Source organism: Hippocampus bargibanti, linkage group LG02 (genome assembly GCF_051943395.1).
Source record: "Hippocampus bargibanti isolate YZ-2025 linkage group LG02, ASM5194339v1, whole genome shotgun sequence".
In the NCBI taxonomy this organism is placed as follows: Eukaryota; Metazoa; Chordata; class Actinopteri; order Syngnathiformes; family Syngnathidae; genus Hippocampus; species Hippocampus bargibanti.
Genome location: NC_142735.1, coordinates 33,456,637 through 33,469,115, shown reverse-complemented (window position 1 = coordinate 33,469,115; position 12,479 = coordinate 33,456,637). Strand labels below are relative to the sequence as shown.

The window sequence follows — 12,479 nt, the reverse complement described above, 5'->3', positions numbered from 1 at the left end:
GGAGACTTAGTGGTGGAATGGGGAGGTGCAGGAGTGTATACAGAGAAAGAGGTTAGCAAAGAAGAAGTGGGACACTGAGAGGACGGACGAGAGTAGACAGCAGTACAAGGAGATGCAGTGCACGGTTAAAGTAAAGGTGGCAAAGGCCAAACAAGAGGCCTATGATGACTTGTATGCTCGGCTAGACAGTAAGGAAGGTGAGACTGATCTTTACAGGCTGGCGAGACAGAGACAAAGATGGTAAGGATCTGCAGCAGGTTCGGGTGATTAAGGATAGAGATGGCAATGTATTAACAGGTGCCTGTAGTGTGATGGCAAGATGGAAAGAGTACTTTGAAGAATTGATGAATGAGGAAAATGAGAAGGAACAAAGAGTAGAAGACGTGACTGTTGTGGACCAAGACGTAGCAAGCATTAGCAAGGATGAAGTGAGGAGGGCGCTGAAGAGGATGAAGGGGGGAAAGGCACTCGGGCCTGATGATTTACCAATCGAGGTATGGAAATGTCTTGGAGAGGTGGCGGTGGTGTTCCTGACTGGGTTATTCAACAAGATCTTAGATGGTGAACAGATGCCTGAAGAATGGAGACGAAGTGTATTCGTGCTCATTTTTAAGAACAAAGGAGATGTGCAGAGTTGTACTAATTACAGAGGAATAAAGTTGATGAGCCATACAATGAAACTCTGGGAAGAGTAGTTGGAGCTAGACTAAGAGCAGAAGTGAACATTTGTGAGCAGAAGTATGGCTTCATGCCAAAAAAGAGCACGACAGATGCAGTGTTTGCTTTAAGAATGCTGATACAGAAGTACAGAGAAGGTCAGAAGGAATTGCATTGTGTCTTTGTAGATCTGGAGAAAGCGTATGACAGGGTGCCCAGAGAAGAGCTGTGGCATTGCATGAGGAAGTCTGGAGTGACGGAAAAGTATGTCAGAGCGGTACAAGACATGTATCACGACTGTAAGACAGTTGTGAGGTGTGCTGTCGGTGTGACTGAGGAATTCAAGGTGGAGGTGGGACTCCACCAGGGGTCAGCTCTGAGCCCCTTCTTGTTTGCTCTGGTGATGGACAGGCTGACAGACGATGTTAGACAAGAATCTCCTTGGACCATGATGTTTGCAGATGACATTGTGATCTGTAGCGAGAACAGGGAACAGGTGGCAGAGAAACTAGAGATAGATCCAAGATGGCGCCGCGGATGGCAGCCTCGGTCACACACTCTCTAGTATTGTTCCTGGTTTTGTCATTTTCATTTGTTTTTTGCGATCCAACGCGACTCAGTTACACGAGGGAAGAGTTACTGAGCATTGGGGAATCCACTCTTGGACTATTTTCACCGACACACCAAAATCTACAAGGTTTTTCGGGGCTGCTCACGAGCGGCGTAGCAGCTCTGTGCAGAGCTTTGAGACGCCGGCGTAGGAGGGGGAAGCGAGCCGGCGTGCTCGTCAAGCTACGGCAGCATGGATTTCGAACGCCGCTCCCATCGATCCACCTCGCTAATCTACGCTCACTACCAAACAAGATGGACGAACTTCTGCTTCTCACAAAGACCAATAAAACGTTTGCCCGCTCTGCTGCGCTGTGCTTCACTGAGACTTGGCTTAGTGACCGCCACCCGGATTCCGCGCTACACCTACCCGGATTCCGTCTCCTTCGGGCCGACCGTGACACGGAGCAATCGGGGAAATCCAAAGGCGGTGGACTATGCTTCTACATCAACGAAGAATGGTGCACCGATGTCACGATGCTCGACGCACACTGCAGCCCTGCTTTGGAATCGCTGTCTCTCAACTGCAAGCCATTCTATTCGCCACGTGAGTTCGCTTCCTTTATTCTCGTTGCCGTGTACATCGCGCCACAAGCTAATGCTAACGCGTGTATACAAACGCTAGCGGACCATGTAAATCATCTCGAACTGAAATATCCAGAATCACCCCTGATCATTTTGGGCGATTTTAATCAAACACGTTTAAACCGTGAACTTCCCAAATATAAGCAGCATATTGACTGTTTCACCACTCAAAGGCGCATACCGGTCTGTTGCGCATGCAGCATTGGGTCTTTCTGACCACTATTTAATCCACTTAATTCCCACATACAAACAGAAACTCAAATGTGTAAAACCGGTAGTCAAGACAGTTAAAACATGGACAGATGAAGCAAAGTTATCGCTACAAGAATGCTTAGACTGCACTGATTGGAGCGTCTTTGAAACTTTGAAACGGGCACATTGGATGAATACACAGATACTGTAACATCATACATCAGTTTCTGTGAGGACATGTGTGTACCAACAAAGTCCTTCCACTCATTCAACAACAACAAGCCATGGTTCACTCCCAAACTCAGGCAGCTTAGGAAAGAGAAAGAATCCGCATTTAAAAGCGGCGATCGAGCAGTTTACAAACTCGCCCGAAACAGGCTGACGAAGGAAATTAACGTCGCAAAGAAACGTTATGCGGAGAGGCTTAACAAACAGTTCTCCGCTAACGACTCTGCATCGGTGTGGAATGGCCTGAAAGCAATAACAAATTATCGTTTAACATCCCCCCAAGCAGTGTACAACAATGGTATGGCTGATGAGTTAAATACATACTTTTGCCGATTTGAAAAGGACACCCCCATTTCCCCGGTCTGCCCACCATTACCAGAAACTACCGTATCTCCGCCCTCTGCCCTACAGATCCACGAACTGGACGTTAGACGGCTATTCAAGCAGCAGAAGATCAAGAAAGCTGCAGGACCTGACAGAGTGTCCCCCTCCTGCCTGAGAGTCTGCGCTGACCAGCTGGCTCCGGTCTTCACACAAATCTTCAACAGATCCCTGGAGCAGTGTGAAGTCCCATCCTGCTTCAAACAGTCTACTGTCTACCGTCCCAGTTCCAAAGAAACCAGCACCCTCGGGATTGAACGACTATAGACCTGTCGCTCTGACATCTGTGGTCATGAAGTCCTTTGAACGCCTCGTGCTGAACCACCTAAAGAACATCACCGGACCTCTGCTAGATCCTCTTCAGTTTACCTACCGGGCAAACAGGTCTGTGGAGGATGCAGTCAACATCGGACTGCACCACATCCTCGACCACCTTGACAACACAGGAACCTACGCAAGGATCCTGTTTGTGGACTACAGCTCTGCGTTCAATACCATCATCCCAGAACTCCTCATCCCCAAACTTCTCCAGCTTGGTATGTCCCCTACGATCTGCCAGTGGACCCTCAGCTTCCTGACAGGACGGACACAACAGGTCAGACTGGGAAATATATCATCCACAACACGAACCATGAGCACTGGAGCCCCGCAGGGATGCATCCTCTCTCCATTGCTCTTCTCTCTCTACACGAACGACTGCACCTCAACGCACCCAGCTGTCAAATTCATAAAGTTCGCAGACGACACCACGGTCATCGGTCTCATCAAAGACGGCGACGAGTCTGCGTACCGACAACAAGTGGAGCAGCTGGAGCTCTGGTGCAGCCGTCACAACCTGGAGCTGAACACGCTCAAGACAGTAGAGATGATCGTGAACTTCAGGAAACATCCATCACCACAGCTACCCCTCACACTATCCAACTGCCTTGTGTCAACCGTTGATACCTTCAAGTTCCTGGGAATCACAGTCTCCCAGGACATGAAGTGGGAGGTCAACACCAACTCTATCCTGAAAAAGGCCCAACAGAGAATGTACTTCCTGAGGCTGCTAAAGAAGCATGGCCTGCCACAGGAGGTGCTGTCATCGAATCCATCCTGTGTTCTTCCATCACCGTTTGGTTCGGGGCCGCCACAAAAATGGACAAAATCCGACTTCAACGGGCAGTTAGGACGGCGGAAAAAATCATTGGCACCGCCCTACCCACTCTCGAGGACTTGCACACTGCAAGAATCCAAACTAGGGCGCGGAAAATCCTACTGGACCCTCCGCACCCTGCCCACCACCTTTTCCAGCTACTCCCCTCAGGCAGGCGCTACCGATCCATGCGCACCAACTCCAGCAGACATTTAAACGCTTCTTCCCCCAAGCCATTAACTCTTTGAACACTTTGAACTCTTTCAACAGTAGCCAAAATGGAACTGTAAAGTGCCACTTAGCAGTTTTTTTTTGACGACGATACTAGTGCAGCGTGTTCTACCGGAAACAAATTCCTTGTGTGTTCTACATACTTGGCAATAAAGATGATTCTGATTCTGATTCTGATTCTGAGACATGCCCTGGAAAGGAGAGGAATGAAGATCAGTTGCAGCAAGACGGAATATATGTGTGTGAATGAGAGGGATCCAAGTGCAAGAGTGACGCTGCAGGGAGAAGAGATAAAGTGGAGGATTTTAAGTACTTGGGGTCAACTGTCCAGAGCAATGGCGAGTGTGGAAAAGAGGTGAAGAAGCGTGTCCAGGCAGGCTGGAGCGGCTGGAGAAAAATGTCAGGTGTGATGTGTGATAGAAGGGTTTCAGATAGGATGAAAGGAAAAGTGTATAAAACCGTGGTCAGACCAGCCATGATGTTTGGACTGGAGACAGTGCCGCTCAAGAAAAGACAGGAAGCAGAGCTGGAGGTAGCAGAGCTGAATATGTTGAGGTTTTCTTTGGGAGTGACCAGGCTGGATAGGATCAGGAATGAGTACATTAGAGGGACAACTCATATTAGAGGCTTTGGAGAGAAAGTCAGAGAGTCAAGACTGAGATGGTTTGGACATGTCCAGAGGAGAGAGAGTGACTGTATAGGGAGAAGGATGCTGAGCCTTGAACTGCCAGGCAGGAGACCGAGAGGAAGACCGAAGAGGAGGTTTATGGATGTGGTCAAAGAGGACATGAAGGTAGCTGGTGTGAGAGAAGAGGATGCACAAAACCGGGATAGATGGAGGACATTGATTCGCTGTGGCAACCCCTGAGGGGAAAAGCCGAAAGGAAAAGAAGAAGGACTATTAGGCTATAGTAGGGCTATAAGGCTTTCTGAATCTGAAATAGATAGCTAGCTAACTCTTAGCTTTCTATCTATTTGAGTTACTTCAGGGGTGAGTAAACGCTGCCGCGTGTGGCTGCCGCTGCTCACCCACAGAAAAACTTGTGACTGTAAAGTGACCTTGAGAGCTTTGAAAGGCACTCATAAAGGAAATGTATTATTATTATTGACTTCAAGACGGCGCCGCAAGAGTGGCTGCCTTTCCAGCAGCTCCTGTGTCTTGCTTTTCTACTTTCATTTCTTTCATAACTTTGCTGCTGTGAAATGTACATTTCTCTACTGAGAGACTAATAAAGGCAAATCCAATCCAATCAGTATTAATATTATTATGAAGGAATTTGATTACATTAGCCTTTACGAGTGTCCGCCATACTAATTTGTCATGTCTTTTTTATGATACTAGTGCAGCATGTTCTTTCTACCCATGAAATTACTGTAGTAATAAATATAATAACGTCATCGTTTGGTTTAGCCATTCACGTTTTTTGAAAAGAAATGACGAAAAATGGAAGAATCCATTCTTAGGGTAACAATTTGTTTTTTTTTTACTTCAAGATGGCGTCGCGACAGTGGCTGCCTTTCCAGCCGCTCCTGAATTTTGTTTTTCTACTTGTTTCTTTCCTTTCCTTTTCCTCGCATAACTTTGCTGCTGTGAAATGTCCATTTCTCCACTGCGAGACAAATAAAGGTACATCCAAACCATGATGCCAAATGTCTGCTTATTTAAGCCAATTAAATATCCAGAGAAAAAAATATTACCAAAGCAATGAGAGGTCTTGCAACTCTCAAAGCCACAGGTTGAATTGAGTCCGTCAGAGAAAAGGGCCAAGAACTGAGAAAGGGGAAAAACACAAATATATTTGTTAGTTAGAGTATGCACTTTGTCAAAAAAGATGACCACTCTAAAAAATAATGACAAATACAATCACGTGAATGTGAACTGTTGTGAATGTGTGCCCCTTTGTAAAAGTGTCAATATTTTCTGTAACCCGACTATTTTCCAGTGAACTGTCTTGACAATAAATCTATACAGTGATACCTCAGCTTACGAACGCTTTAGCGCACGAACTTTTCGCCTCGCGAACATTAAATTCGCGAGGATATAGTCTTTGGCTGCCGAACTAGTTTTCGGCGGACGAACCAAACCACACAGAGCACCACAGTGGCTGGCGGACTAGTTTTTGGCGAATGAACACCAAACCACACGGTCGAAGAGGCTGGCGGACTAGTTTTCCACACCCCCTTTCTTTGAGTGCAGACGTGGTTTGTTATAGAGTAGAGTACTTTTGCTATTATGGGAGCGAAAAAGACCCCACCACATGCTAGTGTTAAGCCAAAGACGACACAAAAGAAAATGATGGTCGAGCAGCAGAAGAAGACACCAACGAGGTGAGTGTTTGTGTGACTTACCGTCCCGGTACCAGTACACATGGTCAACCAATGCTACGTGTGGCCAAGGGTGTTTCTGTGTTGTCTAAGCAAGGGTCTCAGGCAATAGAAGAGGTTGAAAAACTTCTGTTGATTTGGATTAACAAAAAGTAGCTATCAGGGGACAGTGTGAGTGAGGGTAGTATCGCATCTTCATTCGGATATCATCAAGAGGCAACGACATCAACGACTATCACAAAGGTCAATAGAACCACTTTATTATATAGTCCAGTTTATTTCTTTCATTACAATCCAACATCACATTTATTATACATAAAATAAGGTCAATTTTGTGTCGTTTATGTCACGTTTCGCAAGGTGGTGATGGCAGATGTGGATCCCAAAAAGCAGGCAGCATGTAGGAGCAGCTTGTATTTGAGAAATTGTATTAAAATAAAGTCAACAGGAATAGAATCTAAAATATCACAATTTTTCAAACAGAAAAATACAAAGTATCAAAATAAAGACCAAGATTAAAAGTCTGCCAAGATGAAACAAACGCATGCACAGCATACAATGCAAATAACATGCAGAAACAATGACCCGACACCGGATAGTCGTGCCCGGGGTCCTTTTAAGTGTCACTGATTGTAACGACCAGCACCTGCGAGGCAGCAGGCAGGGCTGACAGCGCTACCCGGTGGTCGCCAACCAGATCATGACAGTTTTAAGGCTTATTTAGTAGAAAAGTATGTTTTATCTGGACATGGGAACAGATTATTCTAATTTTAATGGTTTCTTAGGGGAAATAAATGTTTGGAAGACGGACTTTTTGTCTTAGACACACTTTCTGGGAACCAATTAAATTTGTAAGCTGAGGTGTCACTGTACTCCTGTGCATCGCAAGTTGATGACAATTTGAAGACAAAGAGCCGTTATGGAGCGACATGAACCTGAACTTCAAGAGGCCAGCACGTCCATTTGTGGTGTCCTCTTCAGGCAGCAGCAGCAACGGTACCGCCCCATCGGTGGAGCAGTACCTCTGAAGCGACTCTCCTATGGCTGCTTGGCCAAGCCCGGAGTGCACTTCCATGAAACCTCTGGCCCAACAAACAAAACCTGTCGAGCCCTCAAACTGGGGCTAGTCAACAAATGAGACACATCGCTCACTTCAGAACGTCTTTCAAAATCAATACATTTTCAGCAGGGAATCAAGTGCAGTGACACCTTGATCTACAGTCAAGAATTACCGGAAAAATATATAAAATAATAATAAAATAATAATAAAATAATAATAATAATAATAATAATAATAATAATAATACATTTCATTTAGAAGTGCCTTTCAAAACTCTCAAGGTCACTTTACAGCAACAGGATAAGTTTTTCTGTCGGTGAGCAGCGGCAGCCACAAGCGCCAGCATTCACTCAACGCGGAAGTAACTCAAATAGATGGAAAGCTAGCAAATAGATCGCAAATGTATTATTATTATTACTAATATATAGCCAACTAGAGAGCCAGCTAGGAACATAGCTAATAGATAGCAAATAGCTAGCTATCTAGCAAGATAGCTAGCTCGATCGATAGACAGTTGGATAGGTAGATAAATAAAAAGAAGTGAAGAGAGGAAAAAAGAAACAAGAATAAAGTCACTAGTGTGCTAAAAAAGATTTCCCTTCAATAGTAGACAGCTAAACGATAGCAAATAGATAGGTAGCCATCAACTGTAACCCCGTTCAACAAGGAATAATTCAAATTAGATGAAGCTAATCCATCCATCCATCCATTTTCCGTACCGCTTATTCCTCATTAGGGTCGCGGGGGGTGCTGGAGCCTATCTCAGCTGTCTTCGGGCACGAGGCGGGGGACACCCTGAATTGGTTGCCAGCCAATCGCAGGGCACACAAAGACGTACAACAGTCACTCTTACACTCACACCTCGGGACAATTTGGAGTGGTCAATCTGCCTGCCATGAATGTTTTTGGAGTGTGGGAGGAAACCGGAGGACCCGGAGAGAGCCCACGCGGGCCCGGGGAGAACATACAGATTCCACACAGGGAGGCCGGACTGGGACGCGAACCGGCGACCTCTGCACTGTGAAGCTGGCGTGCTAACCACTTGACTACCGGGCCGCCCTAGCTAGCTAATATATGACTAATAAATAGCGAGCTAGCTAGCTAGACAGCTAATAGATAGGAAATAGATGGCAAGCTAGGTAGCCAGCAACAGTGACCTCATTCAACCTGGAATAACTCAAATAGATCAAGTTAGCTCGCTAGCTAATAGATGACTAATAGATAGCTAGCTAGCTAGTTAGACAGCTAATAGATAGCAAATAGATGGCTAGCTAGGTAGCCAGCAACGGTGACCTCATCCAACCGGAAATAACTCAAATAGAGCAAGTTAGATAGCTAGCTAATAGATGACTAATAGATAGCTAGCTAGTTAGACAGCTAATAGATGCTAGGTAGCCAGCAACGGTGACCCCATTAAACCGGGAATAACTCAAATAGACCAGGTTCGCCAGTAACAACATTGAGTAGACACAAAGAGGAAAAAAGGCTGACTCACAGTGCAGCAGGGGGTCAGGAGGTTGATTATGTTGTGATCAAATTCAGTCACATGGTTGCATATGTAAAGTTTGCTGTTTTTGTCTCTGGATCGATGATTTTCTTGCCTCACGTGCATTCCCAAGACTGAGCACATAACCCTCACAACGAATCTGTTAAGATAGAGGAAGATAAATGGTGACCTCTCCCAAACAAACAATACGGATTTAAAACATAAGTTCAACAAGGACAAGAGGTTATTGACTACTTGATTGCACAGAGAAAAGGAAACATTGCAGACAAGAAACAGCTCACAGCAACTTGATGGAGGGAAATAATTTAGGCAATAAAGCTGTCAAAAAATTTGAAAACAAAACAATTTGATATGAGACTATCGCCAAGTACATTCACGTACAGTGATACCTCGGCTTATGAACGCTTTAGCTACCAAACTTTTTACCTTACGAACATTAAATTTGCGAGAATATAATCTTGGCAGACGAACTAGTTTTCGGCGGACGAACCAAACCACACAGTCGAACAGCGCCACGGTGGCTGGCGGACTAGTTTTCCACACCCCCTTTCTTTGAGTGCAGACGCCGTTTGTTCTCGAGTGGAGTACTCTTTCTATTATGGGACCGAAAAAGACCCTACCACAGGCTAGTTTTTAGCCGAAGAGGACACAAAACAAATTTACGGTCGGGCAGAAGGAGGATATCATCATAAAACACCAACGAGGTGAGCGTTTGTGTGACTTAGCTGTCCCAGTACCATTATGCTAAGTCGACCATTGCTACGTGTGGCTCAGGGTGTTTCCGTGTTATCTAAGCAACGGTCTAAGGCAATAGATGAGGTTGAAAAACTTCTGTTGATCTCGATTAACGAAAATCAGCTAGCGGGGGACAGTGTGTGTGAAGTTATTATCGCCGAGAAAGCATGGCAACTTCACTCGGATGTCATCAAGAGGCAAGTACATCAACGACCATCGTAAAAGTAAATACAATGACTTTATTATACAGTATTTCTTTCATTACAATAGAATAGAACATTTATTATACGTAAAATAAGGTGTATTTTGTGTAGTTTTAAGGCGTATTTAGCAGAAAATTATATTTTATGGGGACCTGGGAATGGATTATTCTCATTTTTAATGGCTTCATATGGGAAATAAATGTTCGGCAGATGAACTTTTGGCCTTCCACAAACTTTCTGGGAACCAATTAAGTTCGTAAACTGAGGTATTACTGTACTGTGCCAACATTTTGAATAATCAAGGTTTGCCATGCAAGACAGTCCATTTATAGTTAGTTACCTACCTTCTTAACAAACTTTCAGGTAGTGCACAGCTGACCAAGAATACATGGACACCAATAAAAATCCGTAATAACATCAAACAAACACCAACTGGAAAGTAAATCACCAACAGCAGGAACACGAGTGTGTCTTTGGGGAACCTGTGTAAAAAATAAAATGGGAATTATATAGAATACTACATGAGAAATGGCATAGAATGTTCACGAACCATGTCAATGACTCATTTTATTTCAACAGTCCGAGTACTACGTAACGACTTGAGTTGACCTGTCATTTCAGCCAGTTAGTAGGTACGCTACAGTGAGCTATATTCCACCGCGATTGTTTCTGTCCAGTGAAGCGAGCGGACTCTATACTCGCAGTCGTATATCATTGGATTTTTGTGAAGTACGTCATGGGTTTTGGTGGGATTTTACAAGCTATGCATTTTATGATGACCTATTCACGTTTCCCTCCATGCTGGTTCTTGAAATTTCCCAATACGACAAAAAGAAACGGGGGAAAAAATGGATTGAAGTTTACGCTCTTTTTGCTAACACTACAGTTTATAAAGGTGAGTAAGTTGTATTTTTATAACTCATAGAAGTGGTAAAATATACATTTTTTTCTCCATAACTGACAAGTATCAAGCACGAAAAAGCATCAGCATATATATTTCTACAGCTTGCAATTTTCTTTCCTAGTATTCAGTGACAGCCATTTTTTATTTCTGACGAAAATCTGCCTGCATTCGATCGTTGATATTTGATCATTTATATTTTCGATCTTTTCTTGTGTTTTCCCTTCTTGTTTAGAATTTCAAAAGCTTTCCAATGGTACCTTACTCCTTAAAATATGCCAAAAATTAAGAAAGGTATGATAGTTTAAACTGTAATAAAGAACTCGGTCACAGATTTTCATTGTTTTAACTGTGTCATTACAGGCAGAAAATCTCATATTTCGAAAATTAAAAATTCCATTATTCTCTTATTTGTCATAGAACAATAATCTATACATTATTTGAAAGCTAGTTAAATGCACTTTAATATGCTATTAGAAAATGAGTGATGAAATATGGTTGAAAATTGTTGTCACATCCCTACAGTTACAGCCTTAACTTACGACGTGGAGCAATACGTGCATGTTTTTGAAGCGTAACATTTGAATGGGTACGACGTTGGGTCGTACCCATTCAATTCAAAGCCTTAGCTCACCCTGATTTGAGACACTGTTCATATATATTTCGAGTCGAGTGAGCTAAAGAAGGTATCACTGCAGAGGTAATTAGCGACACTCATGCCAACATTTGGGGCGGAATGTCGCAGCTAGCGTTACATAACATCGATCACTTCGAAGGACTTACCGGCGAAAGTCAATCATATCTTCGATAACCGGAGTCTCCATGTCTGCTACGTCAAGTGTTCACTTAAGAGGGAATAAACAACCAGACCTTCTCTCGAAAAATAAATCGGTCATCACGTTCACAGAAACAAACGTATCATTCGAACACGAACCAAGCAAACCTATGTGAAAGTTATTGTTGACAAAACGTGGAATGAAAACTTTTATAAAAATCCCCAGTATAAGTTTACGACGGAGCTAAAAAAAAATCTTTTTGTTCGCAGTGCTGGAAGTACTCGCTAAAATAACCTTTACCGAATTACTTCCGGGACAAACCCAGAAAAAAATGAAAGGTCACCAAAAATAAAACAAACGAAATCGTGGATCCTGAAGAATATAATGTATAATTAAAGTTAATGTGCTAATAAACCTATCTCAATCGGTCATTTTTATGGTCACTTGGTAATTAACTTGTTTGCCACATGCCACAACACACTTGAATCAAGGCGCAACTGTCAAAAATTCGTGAATTTCAATGCTGTTTCTCTCGGTTATAATTCATCACAAATAATTATCTGCACTTTAGACTATAACTGTACTTTCAAAATAAACTCCTTTCGCACTTGGTTCGTCCTCTTGTGGGCGTTCGTCACCCATACATATAAAATGACGATTAATTCCGCCGATCGACGTGTTTTACAACAACAACAATAATAATAATAATAATAATAATAATAATAATAATAATAATAATAATAATAATAATAATAATAATAATAATAATAATAATAATAATAATACAGTGATGAATCAGAATCAGAAAACTTTTAATCTTTAATTTAAACTTTAAAATTATTCTTTATACATTTAAAGCTATCCATAACCTTACCCACCCCCTCCCCCCTCATACCTGTCTGACCTTCGAATTTCTATTCCCTCTCGTTCCCTCAGATCCTCTTCCTCCCTTCA

General features: G+C 43.2%; 1 protein-coding gene across 1 annotated transcript in view; it reads right to left on the bottom strand.

Annotated features, from left to right (window-relative positions):
* Positions 1-12,119, bottom strand: part of aup1 (AUP1 lipid droplet regulating VLDL assembly factor) — a 27,033-nt gene extending 14,914 nt beyond the window's left edge. The window contains exons 1-5 of the mRNA XM_088991097.1: positions 11,533-12,119; positions 10,193-10,330; positions 8,899-9,049; positions 7,279-7,466; positions 5,717-5,789 (exon numbers count right to left, since the gene is read on the bottom strand). Coding sequence (XP_088847223.1) covers positions 5,717-5,789; positions 7,279-7,466; positions 8,899-9,049; positions 10,193-10,330; positions 11,533-11,573 — 591 coding nt within the window. The 5' untranslated portion in view covers positions 11,574-12,119. The remainder of the gene's footprint in view (positions 1-5,716; positions 5,790-7,278; positions 7,467-8,898; positions 9,050-10,192; positions 10,331-11,532) is intronic.
* Between the last annotated feature and the right edge of the window lie 360 nt (positions 12,120-12,479).